The sequence below is a fragment of the Typopeltis vanoorti genome, chromosome 10 (genome assembly GCF_054136105.1).
Source record: "Typopeltis vanoorti isolate ZY-2024b chromosome 10, IOZ_Tvanoo_1.0, whole genome shotgun sequence".
NCBI classification, from domain to species: domain Eukaryota; kingdom Metazoa; phylum Arthropoda; class Arachnida; order Uropygi; family Thelyphonidae; genus Typopeltis; species Typopeltis vanoorti.
Window position 1 is genome coordinate 71748505 of NC_143558.1, and position 25941 is coordinate 71774445.

The window sequence follows — 25941 nt, forward strand, 5'->3', positions numbered from 1 at the left end:
AATTCCCATTTATCTCTCTGCAACCATACAGGTGAGAAGTGATACTGAAATATTTCCTGTCGGCTATAAATTAACATGACTGTTCATTTACACATTAGAATATTAGATCATCCTCACCACACACAAAGATATTGAACAATTCTGTCCACTTCACTGATACAAGCTCTTTCATCTTTCACAACAGCTTTGTAAATTTTGATATGATAACAGCATCAAATGAAATTATCACTATCTGTTCACCTTTCTTGTTAAACTATTTTTTCATTTTCCTTATGTGTTTGCAATCCTTACATGCTATAATCAAATTATCCAAATAATTTCTGCTACTTTCAGAATCACATACACACACCAATTACTGCTCTGTAGGCTTGTACAATAAAACAAATTTGGCACTTCTTCAATTTATGTTTAAATCAGTTTAGTCATTTATAAACCTCCCACTGGGATGAAATACAATCTTTTAATATAGTCAAATGATATTTTATTATATTTTTACTGTTTCACAGATTGGCATCTGTATTGTTGAATAGAAATCATCTTGCCAAGGTATACTGAAAAGATTAAAAAAGCAGGAAAAAATTTGCTAAGAATTTCCCAAGATTAAATAAAAAAGTGAAAAATGCTTTACAGGTCAGTGTGTTTATTATAATGTCAAACAAAAATTATCAATGCACTAATCATACATTGGATATATGACTGATTGCAAAAAGTTACTTATAAAACAAAGAACTTACCCCATTCAGTGCCATCTCCCTGGCTTCTGGCTTCTCCAGCACCCTCACTAGAATCTGGCCCAAGAAAATCAAATTCTGATAACACTTCTTCTGTTTCTGCTTCTCCCATAACTTCATCTACATGAGATGCAATACCATCACTTCCAGTAATAACCTAAAAAGGATATTTTGTCTTATAATACAAAATCAAATCTCAGAAGTGAAATATTTATATACCAGTCAACTTTGATCATAGCAAACACCAATTAAGTGAACTAAATTACTATAACACTAATGAAAAATCCTAACTATAATCTATCATACAAATTTGTGCTAATACACAATGAAACCTTTACAATAACCAACTTTAGTCCATCCTAGTTCACTATAACAAGCCAACCTCCAACTAGGCAGTTAAATCAATACATAATTGAAAAGTGATTATCAAAACATACACTACACATTTTCTCATAGAGGTGATCTGGTTATGACATTCACATATACTGAAATGTGTTTATTAATCATGCATTCTCATATCCCACCCTTCTCTCTCTCACACATACACACTATGGAAATATTCCATGTTTTATTAGTAATGTAAGCAGTCAACCATAAACATATCAAGTTACAAAAAAATAAAAAATAAAATAAATAATAATAATAAATAAAACAAAATTAATAATATACTCAAAAGTGTTTTGCACAGTAGTGACATCATTCATTACAAAGACCCCTTGTTTCTTTTATACTGTGGACCTAGCTGTTTCTGATTTTGCCACAAAAAAGTGTCCAATTGTAACTAAGCTGAGTAGTAGAAAGCAATTTTATCTTATAATCAAATTCTTTCTTTTTAAAAATCTTTGCCACAAACAGCATGTGATATAAATCAAGGAAAGCTTTATTTAACCTTTTACCTCACATTCCTTTAATGTCTTAAGGTCAGGCACAAGAAACTCATTTTCTCAGTGACAGTGTGTAGATTAGGAGGGTGACACATTAAGCCACCTTCATATAAATCTCTCTGATTAGGCAGTTAATCTTATCTATATAGTGTACTGTCTATCAAAGCATATATTTCAGATCAGTGTGTCTGGCTGAAAAATCTGAGTACATACACTCACACAGCATCATCAATTTCCTGATATGTATCCCCAAAGGGTGTTCAGGCTATTATTGCAGCAGTACATGATTAACTTTGTCTTATTATTAATCTCCTATCAACAATTTTCCTCCAATTTAGTCTATTGCTTGTCAGCACTCCAATATTTTCTTATGTAACATTTTTTTCTTTTAAGGCACTTCTGATTGAATCAATCCACCTAGATTTTGGTGTTCCTCTGGGTCCTTGTCCTGCCAATATAGCACAAAGACTCATTTTGCTAATCTTTCCTTTCCCATTCTAGTTAAGTGACCAACCACCATAGATTAGCAGTGCTCACACATCCTTGAATGCAAACAATGTCAAGTTCCTTCCTAGCATCTTAATTTTTAATATGGATCTGTTATTGATGCTAACTGTTCATTTCTCTAATGTTTCTCAGAACTCTCATTTTCATTATCTCTAATCTTTGAGTGTTTTTTTCTAATCCAACTCTCACATCCATAACTTAAAAGCAATTTCAGTACCATCTTATATATAGCAAGTTTAGTGTTGGCTAATTTCTCTTTTATTCCATATAAATTTATTCAATTAGCTACCCACCATACTAGCTTTGCTTATTGTGTTGTGTACTTCCAGATATATAACCAGCCATATTTGCTAAAAACTTTACCTAAATAGAAAATATGATATATGTGTGTGCCTAAATAGAAAATATAGAACAAGCAAAATATGAAATATTTTTCTTGTTCTATAGGATCGCCATTCAAAATGCTGCTGAAGTTTCCTATGCTGTTGTCCATTTTTCATAGTTTTGGTCTTATTATTTCGTTTTCATACCAAATTTATTAGAGCTGTTATTTATTTTTGCTAGAGAATCCCGTAGACTTGTATTGGATATATTTAAGAGAGTGAAACTTGCAACACTTGCAAAAAGCATCATGCATACAGATGATGAATAAAAGTGGAGATAATGTGTATGAACTTTTCCAAACCTCTTCTTTTGTCTTAAACCTATCCAATTCTAACTGCTGACTGGCAGCTTAAATATAGACTATGGATGGCCTCTTGTATAATGTTCCATTTATCCCATATAACGGTTGCAAAGCTTTTTCCTGGGTGCATTGTCATATGCATTTTCCAGATCTACATAACTTAAATACAGATCTTTGGTAATTCCCATAATTTCTCAACTATGTCCGTAAAGTGAAAATCTGATCTTGACAACCCCTATTTGTCCTGAACCCAGCTTGTTCTTCTCCAAGTTTCTCTTCCAAAATCTTTCTCAACCTCTTTTCAAGTATGCTTGCATAAATCTTATCTGGAACACTTAGTAGAGAAATTCCTCTGTAATTTTCACCTTCAGTTTTATTCCCTTTTTCATAGATGGGTACTATGAGAGCTCTAATCCAATCATTGAAAATTTGACCTTCTGACCAAGCCCCTCTAAAATATGCAGTACAGCCCACTGCAGAACTTTTATAACTACATACTTAATCATTTCTGGTCGCATATCATCTACTCCAGCTACTTTTCCACATTTCAAGTTTTTGATGGCTTTTTCTACCTCAAGTATTGATATGTACTCCTCTTGAAAATTTTCTAGTATTATTTTGTCATTACTTGGTTCATTTAACAGTCTTTCAAAGTAATTACTCCGGACATGTAGGATATACTTATCTTCAGTTTTCATGTCACCTTTATCATCTTTGATTAATTTCACAGTACTCTTCATCCATTTATAAGCTTCTTCAACAGCCTCCAGAAAATTATGCCACCTTATTAATTTTCTCTATTCTTTTTAAAAATCTTCCCATGATTTTTGTTTAGCTACTTTTACAGATAGCTTAGCTCTCTTACATTTTTCTCCGTATTCTTTTAGGACATCTGTTGCCTTATTTGCTAGGTACTTTCAGTTGCTTTCTTCTTTTCTAGGACTGCTTCTTTAACTTCTTGTGATACACATGTCATTCTTATTTTTCTATCCTTGTAGACAATCTGCCATATGCCTCTCCCTGAATCGAATAGGAATGAAAAAATAAAAAATAAATAATAATATAGAAAAATTTAGAGAATCAACAATAAACAAAAATGGAAAACAACTCATTGATTATATAATAACTTTAAAATAATGAAAATGTTCTACAAACATAAATATAGATGTTGTGCAAGAGGACAAAAATCAATGATAGACTACTTTATAGCAACTGAAAAAGCAGCAAAGCTCTTACTAGATGTTAGTCAGGAGAGGTTAGAAATAGATCATCATCATCAAATTCTTGCCATGTACCCTCACTCAAGGGGTGTACAGGATATGATAGTACTACATGAAAAATGTAGCACTCTGTTACTTGTCAAAACTCCAACCTTATCAGATCTTATATTTCTATCTTCTAAGGCACGTTTTACTGTATCAATCCACCTATATCCTGGACTTCCTCTGGGTCGTTTTTCTGTCAACCTGGCAGAGAACACTTGTTTTGCTAATCTTTACTCGCCCATTCGGTTTAAGTGAACATACCACCTGAGATTAGCTCTGTTAAAGCATTCCTGGATGCTGACAAGGTTAAGTTGTTTCTTAATATCCTCGTTTTTAATATGATATTGCCATTGATGCCATCTGTTCATGCCCCTGATCTTTCACAGGAATCTTATATCTGCAGTCTCTAGTCTTTGGTCAAGTGTTTTACTTCTGACCCAGCTCTCAGATCCATAAGTTCAAACTGGTTTGAACACTGTCTTGTATACATATAATTTAGTGTCTTGACTAATTTCTCTCTTATTCCATATGAATTTATTCAATTGCCTTCCTACCATGCCAGCTCTGTTGATTCTGTTGTCTATTTCCATTTACCATCTTGATTAGCTGAAATGTTTTACTTGTTCCACGGGTTCTCCATTCATAATGCAGTTGACATTTTCAATGCTTCTGCCTATTTTCACTGTCTTTCTCTTGTTATTGCTGACCTTCATACCATATCTATTACAACAGTTATTCAATTTAGTCAGGGAATCTTGCAGATTTATTTAAAAGTATAATAACATCATCTACATAAAGCAAAGAGTTGACATCAACATCTCCAATTTTGATATCAGGTTTAATTACTTCATAATGTGATCCATATATATAATGAATGTTAACAGAGGGGATATTGTACATTCTTGTCTGACACCAGATTTAACATCAAACCATCTTCCTGTACTTCCTTCAATTCTAACTGCTGACTTACAACTCAAATAAAGACTAAGTATTGCTTGGTATAATGCCCCATTGACACCATATAACTGCAGCGTATTGAATAGCTTCTCTCTTGGCACCTTGTCATATGCCTTTTCCAAATCGACAAAACTTAAATACAGATCTTTGTTATATTCCCATGCTTTCTCGACTATTTGTCATAAAGTGAAGACCTGATCATGACAGCCTCTATTTAGTCTGAATCCAGCTTGTTCTTCATCAAGCTTTTCTTCCACAATCCTTCTCAACCGTTTCTCAAGTATATTTGCATAAATCTTACCAGGAAATACCTCTGTAATTCTTACATTCAGTTTTATTTCCCTTTTTATATATGAATATTATGAGATCTTTACTTCAATCATCGGGAATTCGTCCCTGTGTAAAGGTTTTCTCAACTATACAGTGCAGCCACTGTAAGACTTTTATATCTCCATACTTCATCATTTCTCGTCTAATACAATCTATTCCTGTTGCCTTTCCACATTTCAAGCCTTTGATGGTTTTTTCTACTTCAAGTACGTATGCCTGATGAGTGTTTTTTTACCACAGTGCTATCACTGCTTGTTTCATTTAGCAATTTTTCAAAGTAATTACTCCATACTTCAAGGATATCTTTTTCTCTAGTTTGTATGTCACCTTTATCATCTCTAATTCCTTTTACAACACTCTTTCCGCCATTTCTGAGCTTCTTCAACAACCTCCAGAATATCTGGACTCCCTCTTGATATTTATGTTCTTACCAAAGTCTTCCCATGACTTTTGTTTAACTAGTTTTACACGGTGTTTAGCTTTCTTACATTTGTCTCTGTATTCCCTAAGAGAACAAGTTGACTTATTTGCCAGGAACTTTTGATATACTTTCTTTTTTTCCTTCACTGCCTCTTTAACTTCCTGTGTCCTCCATGGAAGTCTGATTTTTCTATCCTTGCAAACAACCTCACCACATGCCTCTATGGCTGAATCAATCAATGTTTTGAAGGCTCGCCACTGAATCTATAAGGTTTGGTTCCTGTTCTCAAACACTTTCATTTTTACTTCAACAACCTTTGTGTATTTTAGTCTACAGTTCAGATCTGAGACCTGCTCAACTTTTATTTGCTTTAAAATTTCCTTACATGTCATTCTTTTTAATATGAAATTCAATTTTATCCTTCTCAAGACTAAATAGTGATCACTTCCAATTTCAAATCCTCTGTACGCTCTGGTGTACTGCACCAGAGAGAAAACATCACTATCGACAATAACATAGTCAGTGATACTTTTCTTATTCCTTGCCTCTTCTCTCCATGTGAATTTCTGCATATTTTTATGTGGAAACATGGTGTTAGTAATAACCAGTTCATGTCCTGAGCAGAAATCCAACAGATATTTGCCATTATTATTAGCTTTGCTCTTTTTTTCCAAAATTTCCCAAATATTTTTGTATGTCTGATAATCATTTCCTACTCTGCTATTTAGATCCTCGACAAGGATCAGCTTTTTCTTTTTCATTGTGTGAGTTGCTTTCTCTAAAGCCTAAAAAAATCCCTCCACTTCTACCTTAGTAGAACCTTCTGTGGGTCATTAGACACAAATAAGTCTCATTGTCCGGTTCCCCACATCACTCTACTGGAGACTGCCTGCCATTCAAGAAGATGAGCCTCATATTTAGTGTTGAATACTATGGCTACTCCTTCTTTTTCTTAATTGTCATTGCCTGAGTATAACATTTTGTATTTATTGCTCAGAAAGAGCTCACCAGTTTTTGTCTTTTTTGTTTCAGTCACCCCTATTATGTCGATCTGGTACTTATCTAATTCCTCAGCTAACTCCATTTCTTTGCCATTCAGGCTTCTTATGTTGATAGTACTGATCTTTAACTCTAGTGATGTTGAGTTGGGGTGTGTTTTCAGATTTGTTCCAGTAGCTGACTTTTCGCTGTTTGCCCTGGTTCCCTGGCGTAAACAACGGGGGCCTTGTTTACCAGGCGACGCGCTAGCTGGCATGAAATTCTATCATGTTGCATCACCATTTTGTATTTTGGTTTAAGTCAATAATCGGCTAAATCCCAAATTGCCAGCCTATCCTTGTTCATTCAGTTTCCAGGTAGATACCAAACAGGGTGCACCACGAGACGGTGAGGATTGGACATTAGGTCAGAAGCCCTGGTTGGTTCTCCGCATTCCTTTAAAGTCTATGTGGAGGTCTCCTCTCAGTTATACAGCTTTGACCCTTAGATACAGATTATTATTCAGTGTAGGCAAAATTAAGGTTTCCACCAAAATGGTTACAAAAAATACTAGAGAAACAAAATCTAATTAAAAAGTAGGACTACTATATGATTTAAGTATACAAAATTTATAGCAACAGAGGATTAATAATTATTTAGAAAAAAATACAAGAAAATGAAGACACCGAGAAAGAACTGAATAATATAAAAGAAATTATTACATTAACAGTATATGAAAGTCTAGGGACACACAAAATATATCATAAAAATAAAAATTGTTAAGTTTCAAAAAACAAGAGATGAAATTGAATATAAAAAAAGACAAGCAAAATCCAAAAGAAAAATCAGAAAGAGACACAGAAAAAGCTGGAAAAAAATTGTATCATAGCTAGAAAATGATATATACAAAATAAGCCCAATGCATATAAAATACTAAAGCACAAGAATGCAGATATAAAAGAAACTACAAATATAAATTGCAAATTTTTTAAATAAAATAAATACAAATTTAAATAAAAATATTTAACAGCGGGAAAAAAACAACCCTGCTAATTATTGAATAAATGCTATAAAATTTATAGCAGAATATTTAATGTAAAATTGATAATATACAGTAGATAAATATTATTAGAAAGTGAAAATGGATTTAAAAGAGGATGCTTTACAATGGATGCAGCTTTTTACTTACAACTACTTACACAGAAAAGAACAAAATTTAATTAAGAAACTGATCTTTTGTTTATGAATTATGAAAAAGCATTTGACAAAGTAAAAAGATATACAGGTATCCTTTGCTTAACGTCAGATATGATTAACACGGCGAAGTTAACTGCGGCAATCCCTTGATATACGTGGCAAGAGTTTTGATTAACGCGCTTTTAACCCTGCGGAGCTCGCAGCTGATCTGATAGGTACATGCAAAATGTTTAATATAAATATTCTTGCACAATTCAGTGTATAGCTTGGAGCTCATGAGTATGCATTCGTATGTTACGAGTGATATTCCTCACTCTTTTTTTGCTGTCAGTTTGGTTTAACACATGTTATGTAAAGGTTTGTGATATTTGACAGTAAATTGTATCTGAGAGATATACCGCGACCTCCGATGTCAGTATAGTATGGCTTAGTTGTTTTTTTTATTCTTTGTTGTCCTCTAGGAGATGTGCTTTACATTATGGAAAATACTAAGGAAAGTGATCTGGAGCTTACTCCACCTTCACAACGAGTTGCCCATAAGGTTGCTTATGCTTGCATCCGCCGAAACTTTTAGTTTCTATATTCGGCACGAAACTCTTGTAGTTTCTATATTTGGCTATGAAATAATGTTGGATTCAATATCCACTTAATTTGTACCATCATGTATTATATTTACAGTATTTTTTCTTTATGTTTTATTGCTTCTTTGCCGAGAGGTCTGGAGAGTCATTTTGCTTGTTATCATAGAATTTATGCCAATAAGAAAAAACTAAAACTGTTCAAATAAATCTTGATAACTCATTTTGATTAAAAAAAATTGCAGTAAATAATGTAGGTACAATTATTTATTAAACATTTACATTTACTCTGCATTCATTTTTTAATCTTTCCTAAAAGAGTACCATATAAAACGAATTATTATTACAGTAATCGATCATGGACAAATTGTAATTTTAACCATTGATTATTAGATTTGATTAACGCAGTTTTGATATAACCGGTAACATCGAGGGATTACCTGTATACTGTTTGATATATTACAAGGAATAGATATAGCTAATATTTTCTACAGGCAATATTGAATATCATCATCATCATCATCATCAAATTCCTGCCATGTACCCTCAAGGGGTGTACAGGATATGACAGTACTACATGAAAAAATTACATCATTACTAACTTCCTATCTACAATTTTCCTCCAAATCAGTCTGTTACTTGTCAAGACTCCAACATTATCAGATCTTATATTTCTATCGTCTAAGGCACTTTGTACCGTATCAATCCACCTATATCTTGGTCTTCCTCTGGGTCGTTTTCCTGCCAACCTGGCAGAGAACACTTGTTTTGCTAATCTTTCCTCTCCCATTCTATTTAAGTGACCATACCATCTGAGATTAGCTCTGCTAACGCATTCCTGGATGCTGACAATGTCAAGTTCTTTCCTAATATCCTCATTTTTAATATGATACTGCCATTGATTCCGTCTGTTCACGCCTCTAATCTTTCTCAGGACTCTCATATCTGCGGTCTCTAGTCTTTGGTCAAGTGTTTTACTTCTGACCCAGCTCTCAGATCCATAAGTTAAAATTGGTTTGAACACAGTCTTGTATACAGCTAATTTAGTGTTCCGACTAATTTCTTTCTTATTCCATATGAATTTATTCAATTGACTTCCCACGATACCAGCTTTGCTGATTCTGTTGTCTATTTCTATATTTAGTTTACCATCTTCAGTAAAAATTGTGCCTAAGTAGCTGAAATGTTTTACTTGTTCCACAGGTTCTCCATTCACAACACAGTTGACATTTTCAATGATTCTGCCTATTTTCATTGTCTTTGTCTTTTTATTGCTGACCTTCATACCATATCTATTACAACAGCTATTCAATTTAGTCAGAGAATCTTGCAGACTTGTAGCGGATTTATTTAGAAGTATAACATCATCCGCATAAAGCAAAGAGCTGACATTAACATCTCCAATTTTGATGTCAGGTTTAATACCACATTCCTTCATAATGTGATCCATATAGATAATGAATAACAGGGGGGATAATGTACATCCTTGTCTCACACCAGATTTAACATTAAACCATCTTCCTGTACTTCCTTCAATTCTAACTGCTGACTCACAACTCAAATAAAGACTAAGTATTGCTTGATATAATGCCCCATTGACACCATATAACTGCAGCGTATTGAATAGCTTCTCTCTTGGCACCTTGTCATATGCCTTTTCCAAATCGACAAAACTTAAATACAGATCTTTGTTATATTCCCATGCTTTCTCGACTATTTGTCGTAAAGTGAAGATCTGATCCTGACAGCCTCTATTTGGCCTGAATCCAGCTTGTTCTTCACCAAGCTTTTCTTCCACAATTCTTCTCAACCGTTTCTCAAGTATACTTGCATAGATCTTGCCAGGAACACTCAGTAGGGAAATACCTCTGTAATTCTCACATTCAGTTTTATTTCCCTTTTTATATATGGGTACTATGAGAGCTCTACTCCAATCATTGGTAATTCGTCCCTCTGTCCAGGCTTTCTGAACTATGCAGTGCAGCCACTGTAAGATTCTTATACCACCATACTTCAGCATTTCTGGTCGAATATCATCTACTCCTGCTGCCTTTCCACATTTCAAGCCTTTGATGGCTTTTTCTACTTCAAGTATGGATATGTATTACTGACTGCATGCGTGGTCAGTGTTTTTTATCACTGTGCTGTCATCACTGCTTGTTTCATTTAGCAGTTTTTCAAAGTAATTACTCCATATTTCAAGGATATCTTTTTCTCCTGTTTTCATTTCACCTTTATCATCTCTAATTCCTTTTACAGCACTCTTTCCTCCATTCCTAAGCTTCTTCAACAACCTCCAGAATATTTTCCCACCTTCTTGATATTTATTTTCTATATTCTTGCCAAAGTTCTCCCATGACTTTTGTTTAGCTAGTTTTACACACTGTTTAGCTTTCTTACATTTGTCTCTGTATTCTGTAAGAGTAACAGCTGCCTTATTTGCCAGGAACTTTTGATATGCTTTCTTCTTTTCCTTCACTGCCTCTTTAACTTCCTGTGTCCACCAGGGAGTTCTGATTTTTTTATCCTTGCACACAACCTCACCACATGCCTCTCTGGCAGAATCAATCAATGTTTCCTTCAGAGTTTGCCACTGAATCTCCAAGGTTTGATTCCTGTTCTCAAACTCTTTCATTTTCTTTTCAATAATATTTCTGTATTTTAGTCTACAGTTCACATCTGAGAGCTGCTCAACTTTTATTCGCTTTAAAACTTTCTTACATGTTATTCTTTTCAATATGAAATTCAATTTTATCCTGCTCAAGACTAAATAGTGATCACTTCCAATTTCAAATCCTCTGTACACTCTGGTGTCCTGCACCAGGGAGAAAACATCACTATCAACAATAACATAGTCAATGAGACTTTTCTTATTCCTAGCCTCTTCTCTCCATGTGAATTTGTGCACATTTTTATGTTGGAACATGGTGTTAGTAATAACCAGTCCATGTCCTGAGCAGAAATCCAACAGATATTTGCCATTATTATTAGCTTTGCTCTTTTCTCCAAATTTTCCCAAAATATTTTTGTATGTCTCACAATCATTTCCTACTCTACTATTTAGATCCCCAACAAGGACCAACTTTTCCTTTTTCATTGTGTCAGTTGCTTTTTCTAAAGCCTCAAAAAATTCCTCCACTTCTACCTTAGTAGAACCTTCTGTGGGACCATAGGCACAAATAAGTCTCATTGTCCAGTTCCCCATTCTCATATTTGCCCACATTACTCTACTTGAGACTGACTGCCATTCAAGAAGATTAGCCTCGTATTTTGTGTTGAATACTATGGCTACTCCTTCTTTTCCTTGATTGTCATTGCCTGAATATAACATTTTGTATTTATTGCTCAGAAAGATCTCACCAGTTTTGGTCTTTTTTGTTTCAGTCACCCCTATTATGTCGATCTGGTACTTATCTAATTCCTCAGCTAGCTCCATTTCTTTGCCATTCAGGCTTCTTACATTGATAGTACCGATCTTTAACTCTGGTGATGTTGAGTTGGGGTTTGTTTTCAGATTTGTTCCAGTAGCTGACTTTTCGCTGTTCGCCCTGGTTCCCTGGCGAAAACAACGGGGGCCTTGTTTAACCGGGCGACGCCCCAGCCGGCATGAAATTTTGTCATGTTGTGCCATCATTTTTTATTTTGGTTTAACCAATAAGAATACAATTTGGTCGGCTAAATCCCAAATTGCCAGCCCATCCTCGTTCGTTCAGTATCAAAGTAGATACCCAACAGGGTGCACCACGAGAAGGTGAGGATTGGACATTAGGTCAGAAGCCCTGGTCGGTTCTCCGCATTCCTTTAAAGGCTATGTGGAGGTCTCCTCTCAGTTATACAGCTTTGACCCTTAAGCACCCCCAATGAAAGAAAATAAAAACAAATGAAAAAATGTCCAAAAAAACAAACTATAAACAAAGGGGTAAGGCAGGGATGCCCTATGTCTCCATCACTTTTTAATATTTATATAATGAAATATAAACAGAGTGGTAAGAGGTGTGATGTATGGGGGACTCAATGATCTGCGTTGTGCAAGATAGGATGCGTGAGGAGTGTTTGCCTGGAGAAATGATAGAAAGAGTGGCTATGGCAATTAAGAGGGGGGGGGGTAAAAATAAGGTCTAATGCATATAAAATACTAAAGCACATGAATGCAGATATAAAAGAAACTACAAATATACAAATGCTGCTTATTTTTAAAATTTCTGTTTGAATTCAGTTCTGTCAAAAAGGATATTTCCATTATAATTATCATTTCCTAGTATGGTACATACGTACTTAAACTTGAATTCTGGGGAACACCCTCGATGTTTTAAATATCAGGGATTACTCTATGCTACAGAATGTAGACAAATGCCAAATAGAACTTATATAGTGAAATCACAAAAAAGTGTTGGCTGCTTTAAAGCAGCTAAGGATCGTGTGACTAATTTTGCAGCAATACTTCAGGAGATCGTATATTAAAGCCATTACTCATTAATCGATCCCTAAGACCGCATGCAATAAAAGGTGTGGATTTTAACCAGTGCACTGGAAGGCAAATAAAAAAGATTGGGTTACAAAAGAAATTTTTAGTGAATGGTTCCATCAATGTTTTGTTCCAGAAGTTAAATGCTATGTGATGGAATAAAATTTGGACTTTAAAGTTTTATTGATTATAGACAATGTGCCTGTCCATCCTGTTTTAGAACACCCGAATGTGGAATTTTGTGTTCTGCCACCTAATACAATCACTAGACCAGGGTGTGATCGCTAGCGTCAAAACTTACTACATATGAAGAACATTCCAATACATTTTGGATAAACAAGATAAGGATTATTTACTGACAGTTACTGGTGTGAGGAAGAAAGTTTCTCTTTTGGATTGCATCAACTTGCTAAGTTAGCTGTTATCAGAATTGAAACCATCAACTTGAAATGCATGCTAGAAAGCCACTTGGCCAGAATGTGTGAAAAAAGAAAAATCCTGTATATTTGCATACAACTGAATATCCCAATATCATCAAATTAGCACATGCAGTTGGCAGAGAAGGATTTGATGATTTTTTTTTGTCTGCAGATATTGAAGAATTGATGGATGACAAGGCTGTCAGTGATGAAATAATAGAGGCTGTCCTTAAGAAACTCGATGAAAAAGAAAAAAAGTGACGATGATAACCATGAAGAGATTCTACTCACTACAGGATTAATTAGACAAAGCCTACAAATGGCTAGTAAAATTGCAACGTCATTATCTTACAAATGATCGAAATACTGAATGAGCTGAACAGTCTAAACATGAACTGAAATCATGTATGGTGTGATATGAAGAATTATACAAAGATCTAGTCAAAACAGGATTTCAACGATTAATTACAGAGAACATAGGGGGGAAAAAATCAACCTTCAGAATTGTTGCAAATTTAGTTCCTTTTACTGAAGAAAATGTTTCACCATTGCAGTATGAACAGGATGGCCAAAGCGTTTCAAGTGATGGAAGTGATTTAATTCCAGTCTCATACAAAAGAATGTGGCTACTGTCAGAAAGTGACAGCAAATAAAATTTAACTAATAATCATATGCGTGGGTGTATTTGGACCTTTTAAAATGTCTGTTTTATTAGTGACACATTTTCTTTAAGAGATGCATATATACATGTGTGTGTGTGTGTGTGTGTGTGTGTGTGTGTGTGTGTTGCTTTGTTTGAAAATTTATTGTTGTATCAGTTTTTCACATCTGGAACCATTCTTCTATTTTTTCTCATGCAATGTATTCTTTTTTTACACAGTTTTCATTTGCATGATTTTTTTTGGAACCAATCTACCATGTAAATGGAGAATTGGGTGTATATGGAAGCGAAACTTAGGCAATAAACAAACAAACAAGATAAAGAATAAAAACAAGTGATATTAGATTAATGAAAAGAACTGCAAAATACACAATATTGGAGACACACAAATGAATGAAGATATTTTAAAAGAACTAAAAATAAAATCAATAGAAGAAAACCAAACAATTACAAACAAAATTGGATGAAGCATGTAAACTGAATAGTCAACATCGGATATTCTAAACAATTAATAAAATATAAAACCATCTGGAACAAGAAGGAAGACCTCAAGAGAGGATATTAGATGGATAATGAGACTGGAACAGACCAATAATGGTCTAGATTTGTGTATATTCATAATTAGCATTATGATGATGATATCCTGAAAGAATACTGAGAAAATAGTAAGAGAACTAAGTATGTGTAAAAATAGCTAACAAAAGTCATGGGAAGATATTGCTAAGAGTATGGAAAATAAATATCAAGAAGGTGGCAAAACATTTTGGGGTAGCCCCAAAACATTGAACAAGCTTAGAAATGGAGGAAAGAGTATTGTAAAAGGAATCCAAGATGATAAACGTGATATGAAAACTGAAGATAAGGATATCCTACATGTCTGGAGTAATTACTTTGAAAGACTTAAATGAACCATGTTAGAAAATTTTCAAGAGGAATACAAAGAGGAGTACATATGAATACTTGAGATAAAACTGCCAATAACTTGAAATGTGGAAGGGCAGCTGAGGTAGATGATATTCGACCAGAAATGCTTAAGTATGGGGACATAAAAGATCAGAGGGCCTGGTCAGAAAGTCAAATTCCCGATGGTTGGAGTAGAGCTCTCATAATACCCATCTATAAAAATGAGAATAAAGCTGAATGTGAGAATTAGAGGAATTTCTGTACTTAGTGTTTCAGGTAAGATTTTTTTTCCCTGCCAGTATTTATAGCTAATTATTTTAGATATCAATAGTATGGTTTCTTCATTTGCTCTTTGAGATTGCTTTACTCCATTGTATATTTGAATATAGTCATTTAGTTCTTTAATCTTTCTGTTAAGGCAGCTATCTTTATCTCCGATTCTTTATCTTTATGTGCTATTCCTATGTTCCATGTTAACATTTTGATGCTTGGTTGTCATTTTTTATTCATTTTTTATTATATACACTTGGATCTCTTTTTATGCCGATTTGAAGTTATGCGGTGCATGCCCACAGATACAAGACCTTTCAACACTTCTGTGCATGTCAACATAAGGAGGTTCCATTCTGATAAGAGGGAAATCCAGCATTTCCCAAACTTTTCCTACGACGGAAACACTTCACAAATCCCGAAATTTTCATGGTACACCTTGGTTATTTTGTAATGTATTCATTAATAATTAATTGTTAATTTGGCTGTTTTTTATTATTAATTGATCATTAATTATTAATTAATTAAATTTGGCCCAAGGGAGAAAAAACACAAAAGAAAAGCAATTTCTTTGGAAACGAAAATTGCAATTTTAGATCGCTTAGCAAAAGGAGAGGGATCTATGGTGATTGGTAAACATTTTAATTTAGGTAAATCTACTATAAGAGCAATTAAAAAGAATGAGGTCGCAATAAGAAAATCTGTCATTTCTGGCACAAAACTAAATGCCAAATTATCATCGTACTCAAGAGATGCTTTATTAGAAAACATGGAACGAGCGCTCGTAATTTGGATTGAAGAATTAACTCAAAGGGGAATTCCTATAAGTGGTTATTTAGCTAAACAAAAGTCATGGGAGGACTTTGGCAAGAATATAGAAAATAAATATCAAGAAGGTGGCAAAATATTCTGGAGGTTGTTGAAGAAGCTTAGGAATGGAGGAAAGAGTGCTGTAAAAGGAATTAGAGATGATAAAGGTGAAATGAAAACAGGAGAAAAAGATATCCTTGAAGTATGGAGTAATTACTTTGAAAAACTGCTAAATGAAACAAGTAGTGATGACAGCACAGTGATAAAAAACACTGACCAGGCATGCAGTCAGGAATACATATCCATACTTGAAGTAGAAAAAGCCATCAAAGGCTTGAAATGTGGAAAGGCAGCAGGAGTAGATGATATTCGACCAGAAATGCTGAAGTATGGTGGTATAAGAGTCTTACAGTGGCTGCACTGCATAGTTCAGAAAGCCTGGACAGAGGGACGAATTCCCGATGATTGGAGTAGAGCTCTCATAGTACCCATATATAAAAAGGGAAATAAAACTGAATGTGAGAATTACAGAGGTATTTCCCTACTGAGTGTTCCTGGCAAGATCTATGCAAGTATACTTGAGAAACGGTTGAGAAGAATTGTGGAAGAAAAGCTTGGTGAAGAACAAGCTGGATTCAGGCCAAATAGAGGCTGTCAGGATCAGATCTTCACTTTACGACAAATAGTCGAGAAAGCATGGGAATATAACAAAGATCTGTATTTAAGTTTTGTCGATTTGGAAAAGGCATATGACAAGGTGCCAAGAGAGAAGCTATTCAATACGCTGCAGTTATATGGTGTCAATGGGGCATTATATCAAGCAATACTTAGTCTTTATTTGAGTTGTGAGTCAGCAGTTAGAATTGAAGGAAGTACAGGAAGATGGTTTAATGTTAAATCTGGTGTGAGACAAGGATGTACATTATCCCCTCTGTTATTCATTATCTATATGGATCACATTATGAAGGAATGTGGTATTAAACCTGATATCAAAATTGGAGATGTTAATGTCAGCTCTTTGCTTTATGCGGATGATGTTATACTTCTAAATAAATCCGCTACAAGTCTGCAAGATTCTCTGACTAAATTGAATAGCTGTTGTAATAGATATGGTATGAAGGTCAGCAATAAAAAGACAAAGACAATGAAAATAGGCAGAATCATTGAAAATGTCAACTGTGTTGTGAATGGAGAACCGGTGGAACAAGTAAAACATTTCAGTTACTTAGGCACAATTTTTACTGAAGATGGTAAACTAAATATAGAAATAGACAACAGAATCAGCAAAGCTGGTATCGTGGGAAGTCAATTGAATAAATTCATATGGAATAAGAAAGAAATTAGTCGGAACACTAAATTAGCTGTATACAAGACTGTGTTCAAACCAATTTTTACTTATGGATCTGAGAGCTGGGTCAGAAGTAAAACACTTGACCAAAGACTAGAGACCGCAGATATGAGAGTCCTGAGAAAGATTAGAGGCGTGAACAGATGGAATCAATGGCAATATCATATTAAAAATGAGGATATTAGGAAAGAACTTGACATTGGCAGCATCTAGGAATGCGTTAGCAGAGCTAATCTCAGATGGTATGGTCACTTAAACAGAATGGGAGAGGAAAGATTAGCAAAACAAGTGTTCTCTGCCAGGTTGGCAGGAAAACGACCCAGAGGAAGACCAAGATATAGGTGGATTGATACGGTACAAAGTGCCTTAGACGATAGAAATATAAGATCTGATAATGTTGGAGTCTTGACAAGTAACAGACTGATTTGGAGGAAAATTGTAGATAGGAAGTTAGTGATGATGTAATTTTTTCATGTAGTACTGTCATATCCTGTACACCCCTTGAGGGTACATGGCAGGAAATTGATGATGATGATGATGATGATGGTTATTTAATTAAACAAAAAGTTCTTCAGTTTTATGAACAGATGAAGCAACTAGAGCTATCTACTTTCGCTTCCCAGGCTGATAAAGAATTTTCAGCTAGCAAAGCAGGTTTTTAAAAAGGAATGCACTTCATAATGTGAAGATTACCGGAGAGGCTGCAGCAGCAGATGAAGAAGCAGCCAAAAATCATTAACAGAAGCTAGCCCAAATTATTGAAGATGGTGGATATTATCCAGATCAAGTGTTTAACACAACAGGATTGTTTTGGAAGAAAATGCCTAGTCGAACTTACATCGCAAAGTCCGAGAAAAAAGCAAGTGAGTTTAAAGCAAGCAAAGATCGAGTAACGTTGTTACTTTGTAGCAATGCATCAGGGGATCGAATGTTGAAACCCCCTCCTAGTAAATCGATTTCTACGACCACGTGCTCTAAAAGGCAAAGATCTAAAACAGCTGCCAGTACACTGGATGGCTAAGACAAAGGCCTGAGTAACAACTGCTGTATTTACTGAATGATTCAATAATTGCTTTGTACCAGAAGTGGAAACATACATGAAGCAAAAAGCTCTCGATTTTAAAGTTTTATTAATTGTTGACAATGCACCAAGTCATCTGCATTAAGAACATCCAAATGTGCTGGTAATGTTTTTTCCACCCAATACAACAAGCATTATTCAGCCATTAGATCAAGGCATAATTGCTACTTTAAAAAAAAATATTACGTTAAGCACACTTTTCAATTTATATTGGATAAATTAAAAAATGAATCATTAACAGTAACTGACGTTTGGAAAAAATTTTCTATTTTGGACTACTTAAATCATGTTGCATCTGCTATCGCTGAAATAAGACCACAAACTTTATATGCTTGCTGGAAAGCAGCTTGGCCTGGATGTATTGCAAAGAGTGCAACCATGCAAACATCTACAATATCAGCTGAAATCATTACATTGGCACATGAAATTGGTGGAGAAGGTTTTGGTAGCCAGAACGATGCAGACTAATTGCTTGTGGATAATGCCTTAAGTGACGATATTATTGGATATCGATTAACTTTAGATATCGTCGAAGATCCAGAAAACGATAGTGAAGCGGAAGAAAAACCTGTCCCCCTCACTGCAAATATAATTCAAGAAGGTGTTGAACTGTGCAATAAATTGGAAAATCATTTTCTTGTTAATGACACAAATTCTGAATGAGCCTTTTAATTTCAACGAGCTGAAGAACTGTATGTCTGGATATCGCGAGCTGTATAAAAAATTAGTGAAATCATCATTGTACAGTTTAATCACTGATTACATAGTCAGAAGAAAAAAATCAGCACAGAACGAGGGTGAAGCTAATTCTGTTTGTGAAGAACCATTGCCTTTATCATACAGATCTGATGCGCTGACTATCTCTTCTGGTGACGAAAGTGATTTCGAACCACTTTGCAAACATTGCTGAATATTGTCTAATAGTGATGATAATTCTGATGACAAAATGTTAAAAAAAAAAAAAAGTTACTTTCCAATAAAATTAAATGAATATAAAACAAACTTAGGCATTCTTATTTTCCTGAATTTTCATAAACTTTTTTTATTTGATTTTAGATTTATTTTAATTCATTGCTTCGGTTTTAGAAAATTATGGAACATATCCAGGAATGCATTAGCAGAGCTAATCTCAGGTGGTATGGTCACTTAAACAGAATGGGATAGGAAAGATTAGCAAAACAAGTGTTCTCTGCCAGGTTGGCAGGAAAACGACCCAGAGGAAGACCAAGATATAGGTGGATTGATACGGTACAAAAGTGCCTTAGACGATAGAAATATAAGATCTGATAATGTTGGAGTCTTGACAAGTAACAGACTGATTTGGAGGAAAATTGTAGATAGGAAGTTAGTAATGATGTAATTTTTTTTTTATGTAGTACTATCATATCCTGTACACCCCTTGAGGGTACATGGCAGGAATTTGATGATGATGATGGTACAAAAGTATTATAATAGCCACATTGCATAATGTAGTTACATTATGCAATGTGGCTTAATGTAACCACATTAAGGAATATGGAATTTGGTCCTTTGGCTATGTCTAAAGACATAGTCAAAAGGCCAAATTCCACATGACTGAAGTAAAGCTGTCATAGTGCCCATCTATAAAGAGGGAAATAAAATAAAACTGAATGTGAGAATCACAAAGGAATTTTCGGATGGTTCCTGGTAAAATAAAATTCATACAAGCATACTTGCAAAAAGGCTAACAAAATTTATGGAAGGGAAAAGCTGGCATATAGCAAACCGGTTTCAGACCAAACAGAGGTTATTAGGATGAGATTTTCACTTTAAGACAAACAGTTAAGAAATTATATGAATAACAAGGATCAGTATCAAGTTTTGTAGATCTAGAAAAGGAATATAACAAGACACAAGAGAAAAGTTGTTCAAAATGCTACAATTGTATGGTGCAAAATCATATAAAAATGAAGGGATTTGGAAGATGGGTTGATGTAAAATCAGGTGTGAGACAATGGTGCATATTACCTACTGGTATTCTTCATCTATATGGATCTCATTATGAAGTGGCTGGACACTTGATATGAAAGTTGGAGGTGTTAATCTCAGTTGTTTAGCACATATGCAGGTAATGTTATATTCTTATATCAATTCAGTACAAGTATGCAGGATTCCTTAACTAAACTGAATAATTGCTGTGACAAATTTTGCATGAATATTCAGTAATAAAAAGGCAGGCTGTGAAAACAAGCAGGAATATTGAAAAATATTAGCTGCATCCTGAATGGAGAACCTATAGAACAAGTAAAACAATTGAAATATTTAAGTGCTTTTAGTGAAGATGGCAGAATCCACATGGAAACAGACAGGAGAAAAAAAATAGAACAGCTAGTATGGCAGGGAGTCAACTGAATAAATTAATACAGAATAAGAGAGAGAAATTAATCAAAACACTAAACTAACTAGCTGTATACATGACAGTGTTTAAATCAATTTTTAACTTAGAAATCTGAAAAAAAAAATGAAGATATTTGGAAGGAAATAAATGTGAGCAGAGCTGATCATAGGTATGGTCATTTCAACAGAATAGGAGAGATAAAAAAAAAGCTGGTGTTTAATGTCTGGATGGTGAAAAAAGGGGAAGATCCAAATCTAGTTATGTGGAATAATGCATTTAGAAGTGTGCTAAAAGACAAATATCAGATAAGACAATACTAGAGTTCTGATGTATATGACTAATATAAAGGAAAATTGCCAATACAACGTTAGTAATAACAATCTTTTTTAAGTTGTACTATCGGCATTTTCAGAGGCATTTAAGTCATAATAATGAAGAATATACCTTTAAAACAAACATAAGAAACATACTATTATATTATTGTGCATACCCCATGAAGCTGAATTTCAAATATTCGATGATGCTGGATTAGTACCATCTGTAAATATTTACGCTGTTCATAAGATGGCATGACAATGACAATTCACTGCATGTGAAATACTTGTGTGTGTGTGTGTGTGTGTGTGTGTGTGTGTGTGTGTGTGTGTGTGTGTGTGTGTGTATAATATATATAAAAAATTAGCACTTGTTTTTTTTTCTTTTTTTTAAAAAAAGAACCCTAAATGAGAAGCTGCAAAAACTTGAGCACAGTGCTGTGTGTGTAGTCGATTAGTTAAAAAAAAAAAAAAAAAAAGGATAAAACTGGCATATCTATTAACAGCTGGAGTTATAGCCCTTGAGGAAAAACTATGCAAGGAAGCCTGTTTCAATGAAAAGTATCAAAATAAATAAGATACGAGAAGAAAGATTTAAATAGATTGGTTAAATCTGGAGCTGCTGTGTATGATGATATCAGATGCCTGAATTTTTAAATCAGATTAGAAGAACTCTGCCCCATATAGACTCAATGTCTGGCTATACTTTTGTTGGCAATGTGTTCTCCATTTACCACATGGTTTGGAAGATCTCAACATTTTTTTAACACATCTCAATAAGTCTCCCCTTCCTAGATGCTTTGATTACATGCCAATAGATGGATCCCTCGCATTTGACATTCACAGAAAAAGCCTGCACACTGGTAGATATATTCATCAACAGTCTCCCTCTACTTCCAACAGTGGCATCGAAAATCCTAAATAACAGGCCAAATTAATTCTAATTAAAGTGCCCTCTCCAGTGAACTTGACCACATTTGCAAAACCTTCTTAGCCAATAAAAAAAATAAATAAAATAAACCTATAAACACTCATTGCCATACCATTTTTCAACAAGATGTGAAACCTGGTCACATTTTTTCTCCCCCCCCCCACAATAAAGGTCTTGATGTAAATAAGATTTATATATTCCCTTATCTTTGGTAACACTCAGCTCATAAATCATAAGGATCTCTGTTCTTGAACTGAGATTTAATTCTAGCCTTTCTTGGAAAAAACATTTGAATGAAATGTGACATAACAAAAAACAATTTCAGTGTTGTTTTTTTTTAATTTACTTATCGAATTTTTTTTTTATTTGAGAGAGAGAGTGCAATGTTTTGTTCAGTGATCTTTCACAGCTAAGAACCTTATTATTAAACCAAGTTTGAGCAATTAGTGCTCAATGTCTGTCAACTGATTATTTCTCTAGCTAGTTTGCCCTGAAGAATGAAAAATCAAGATCTCAGGATGAAAGGCAAGCCCTGCCACTGCTGCATGTGTTGGTTAATTCACTCAGTTGGGACACCCTTGAAGGGTTCCTCACATCATTTTGGTTGTAATTAAACAAAGAGTAAAGCCATTTTTGGTAATGGGTCATCTTTTTTTTTTTTATTTATTTATCCAACTAGGTTACAGAGATGTTAAATAAATGGGATTATACTAATTTCAGTTGACATGATGCCTATGTAGTTCATTTCGTAACAAATGGCTAGAGAGCCATTAATCATTACTTTTATCATGTAAATAGAGGGGGGGGGGGAGAAAGAGCAAAGCTATTTTTCTTTTTGATTTTAAAAACATGCATCTATTAATTTTCTGTACAGAAAAATTATGTAAACTTTTACATTTATCATAAATATATAATTTCTGTATGTATACTTTTAACTAATAAACAGAAAATTAACGAAGAACAGAAGATTGGATACCTTTGGTTTTGTCTTCATCCTCTTTTCAACTCTTTCATCAGATTCATCATCAGCTGAACCAGTGTCTTCCATATCATCACTAAAAATTAAAAAGCCAAATTACCTATTAAAATCAACTAATATAATAGCAGAAATAAACATTATTCTCGTCACTATACACATATGCCAACTTAGATATCTTAGTCAAGCTGACAAGATAGCCAAAAAGACTCATCATGCAAAAATAAAATTAATTTATGAATAGAGAGAACTCTGCAAAAGTTATCAGAATACTAAGTATGTAGGAAATAACAGATAATGGCATACAACTACTAACCAGTGAGGAATTCAGAGAACCCACTCTGAATTCGAATTTTTATCGAATTTTAAATTCGATAAAAATTCATAAGGGAGGTGATAAGAGTAAAGCTTTGAATTATAGACCAGTCTGTGTGTCTGGAGTTGCAGTTAAGGTATTAGAGAAGTTAGTTAGGACTAAGATTCAGAATTGGGTTGACAACAGAAAAAGCTGTAAAAATTATCAGAACACTAAGTATGTAGGAAATAACAGATAATGGCATATAACTACTAACTAGTGAGGAATTCAGAGAACCTACAATCCTCACTTCCTCATGCTATGTCCATTTAAATAAGGTATCCATGCAGATATTGAAAAAAATTATGATGAGGTAGCAATTTAGACTTAGCCGACCAAATTGTATTTTGCAATAGCTTAAAACAAAAATCATGGTTAGATTAAATGTTACGAAGGCTGAAGCACTGCCAGGTTTATCCCCCTTCCTCCCATTTTTATTGGGAATCAGAACACACAGTAAAAAGTCAACTACTTTAAAAATCTAAATTCATCAGAACGGAAGATAAGCACATCAATGGAAAAAGGTGGAAATGGTGAAAGAATTACAGAAGTATTATGTTAACATAATGGTTGTTACTAAATGAAGACCAAAACAGTTTATTCTGTTAAATAATAAATAATAATCAATAAAATAATTGTTAGGTATTATATTTCAAGCATAGTGATAAGAGAAAGGAATAAAGGAAAAAATTTTTGAAGGAATGTGCCAGAAAGTTAACAACAGCTTTTGTGTATCTTTTTAACATGAGTCTCTGATTGGGTCAAGTTCCAAAAGAGTGGAAAGAGGGTAAAATTGTTCCAATTCATAAGGGAGCTGATAAGAGTAAGGCTTTGAATTATAGACCAGTCTGTGTGTCTGGAGTTGTGGTTAAGGTATTAGAGAAGTTAGTTAGGACTAAGATTCAGAATTGGATTAACAACAGAAAAATACTCTTTGGTGGTCAGCATTGATTTACTAAAGGAAGATCGTGCTTTAGCAATCTGCATACTTTTATAATGAAGTGACAAGTGCATTGGATAAGGGTGTTGCATATACAGTAGTATATTTAAATTTTGCAAAGCTGTTTGATAAATTGCCACACGACAAGCTGGTAATTAATTTCGAATGGATGGGGCTGAACAGTAGATTAGTTCGCTGAATTGGAGATTGGCTATCTGATAGGTATCAGCGAGTTGTCTATGGAGGAGCGATATTCCAGAAGAGGAAAGTTACTAGTGGTGTACCTCAAGGATCTGTTTTAAGTCCATTGCTGTTTAATTTGTATTAAATGATATATGGAGAGGTCTGAATGGTGATATGCAGTTGTTTGCAGATGATGCAAAGTTGCAGAGAGCTATCAGGAGTGGAGCGGATTCTGTAGCTTTGCAAGAGGACTTGAATACACTGGTTGTATGGGTAAATGAGTGGGGATGTCAATTCAATGTTTCAAAGTGTAAGGTTTTGAAATTTGGGGAGCAGAGATGGGATGTAAAATATACAATCGGTGGAAATATCTTGGAAGAGGTAGAGGAGATGAGTGATCTGGTTGTAAGTGTAGATAAGGACTTAAAATTTCGGGGACATGTTACTAAAATTGTGAAGACCACACAGCGGATAATGGGAATGATGCGGAGGACACTGACTTGTAGAAGTAAGGATGTTATGGTTCCTTTGTATAAGGCTTTGATGAGGCCACATATGGATTACTGTGCACAAATTTGGTCACCTGGTTTTCAAAAAGATGCGTTAGAAAAAGTTCAAGAGGCGATTAACTAAGGTGGTTTCTGGTCTCTGGAATGTAGAGTATGAAGACAGGTTAACAAAATGCAATTTGCAGAAATTGGTGGATAGAAGGAGGGGGGGGGGGATATGATGGAGACATATAAGCTGTTAAGAGGTTATTACCAGATTAATGTTGGGGAGGTTTTGCACAGAATGGGCGAGGATAGCAGAACAAGACATCCCTGGAATATAAGGAGGGTGTAAGCAAGGGAGTGAGGATGAGATTTTTTGCATGGAGCATGGTAAGTGACTAGAATGCATTGCCTGAGAGTGTGGTGAGCGCAGAGACAGTGAATATATTTAAGGCGCGGTATGATAAACTGTGCATATAATAGTGAACCTCCCATGATGAGTCTTTGGCTCCATGGAGGTTTTTTATAATAATAATAATAATAAACAAGAAAAATAAATAAATAAATAAACTTCTTAAATACAGTCTTTGTTGTAATGAGCATGGAAATAATGAAATTATGGTTTGTAATGAACAACAAGTCAATAATTTTAGTTCATGAATATTCCCAAAATGAGAGCACTATGGGTATAATGTACCAATTTTGATAACTATGACCAATCTTAATTGCTCAGGTAGTTCTTGGAATACACAATTCTTGAAATAGACAAAAATGAAAGGAGTGAATCAGCTTTTACAATTGCCTGCATCAGATTACAGACTAATCTTGTCCTTGGGGACCAGATCCTCACTACCTACCTCTCAACTGTTTTGTCTATGGCCATCCTCCTTTGCTTTACCCAA

General features: G+C 34.4%; 1 protein-coding gene across 5 annotated transcripts in view; it reads right to left on the minus strand.

Annotated features, from left to right (window-relative positions):
• Positions 1 to 25941, minus strand: part of Cka (Connector of kinase to AP-1) — a 570985-nt gene that overhangs the window by 383077 nt on the left and 161967 nt on the right. For all 5 annotated transcript variants that reach the window (XM_090399493.1, XM_090399496.1, XM_090399494.1 and 2 more), the window contains exons 7-8: positions 23071 to 23149; positions 735 to 888 (exon numbers count right to left, since the gene is read on the minus strand). In XM_090399493.1, the coding sequence (XP_090255619.1) occupies positions 735 to 888; positions 23071 to 23149 (233 nt within the window). The remainder of the gene's footprint in view (positions 1 to 734; positions 889 to 23070; positions 23150 to 25941) is intronic.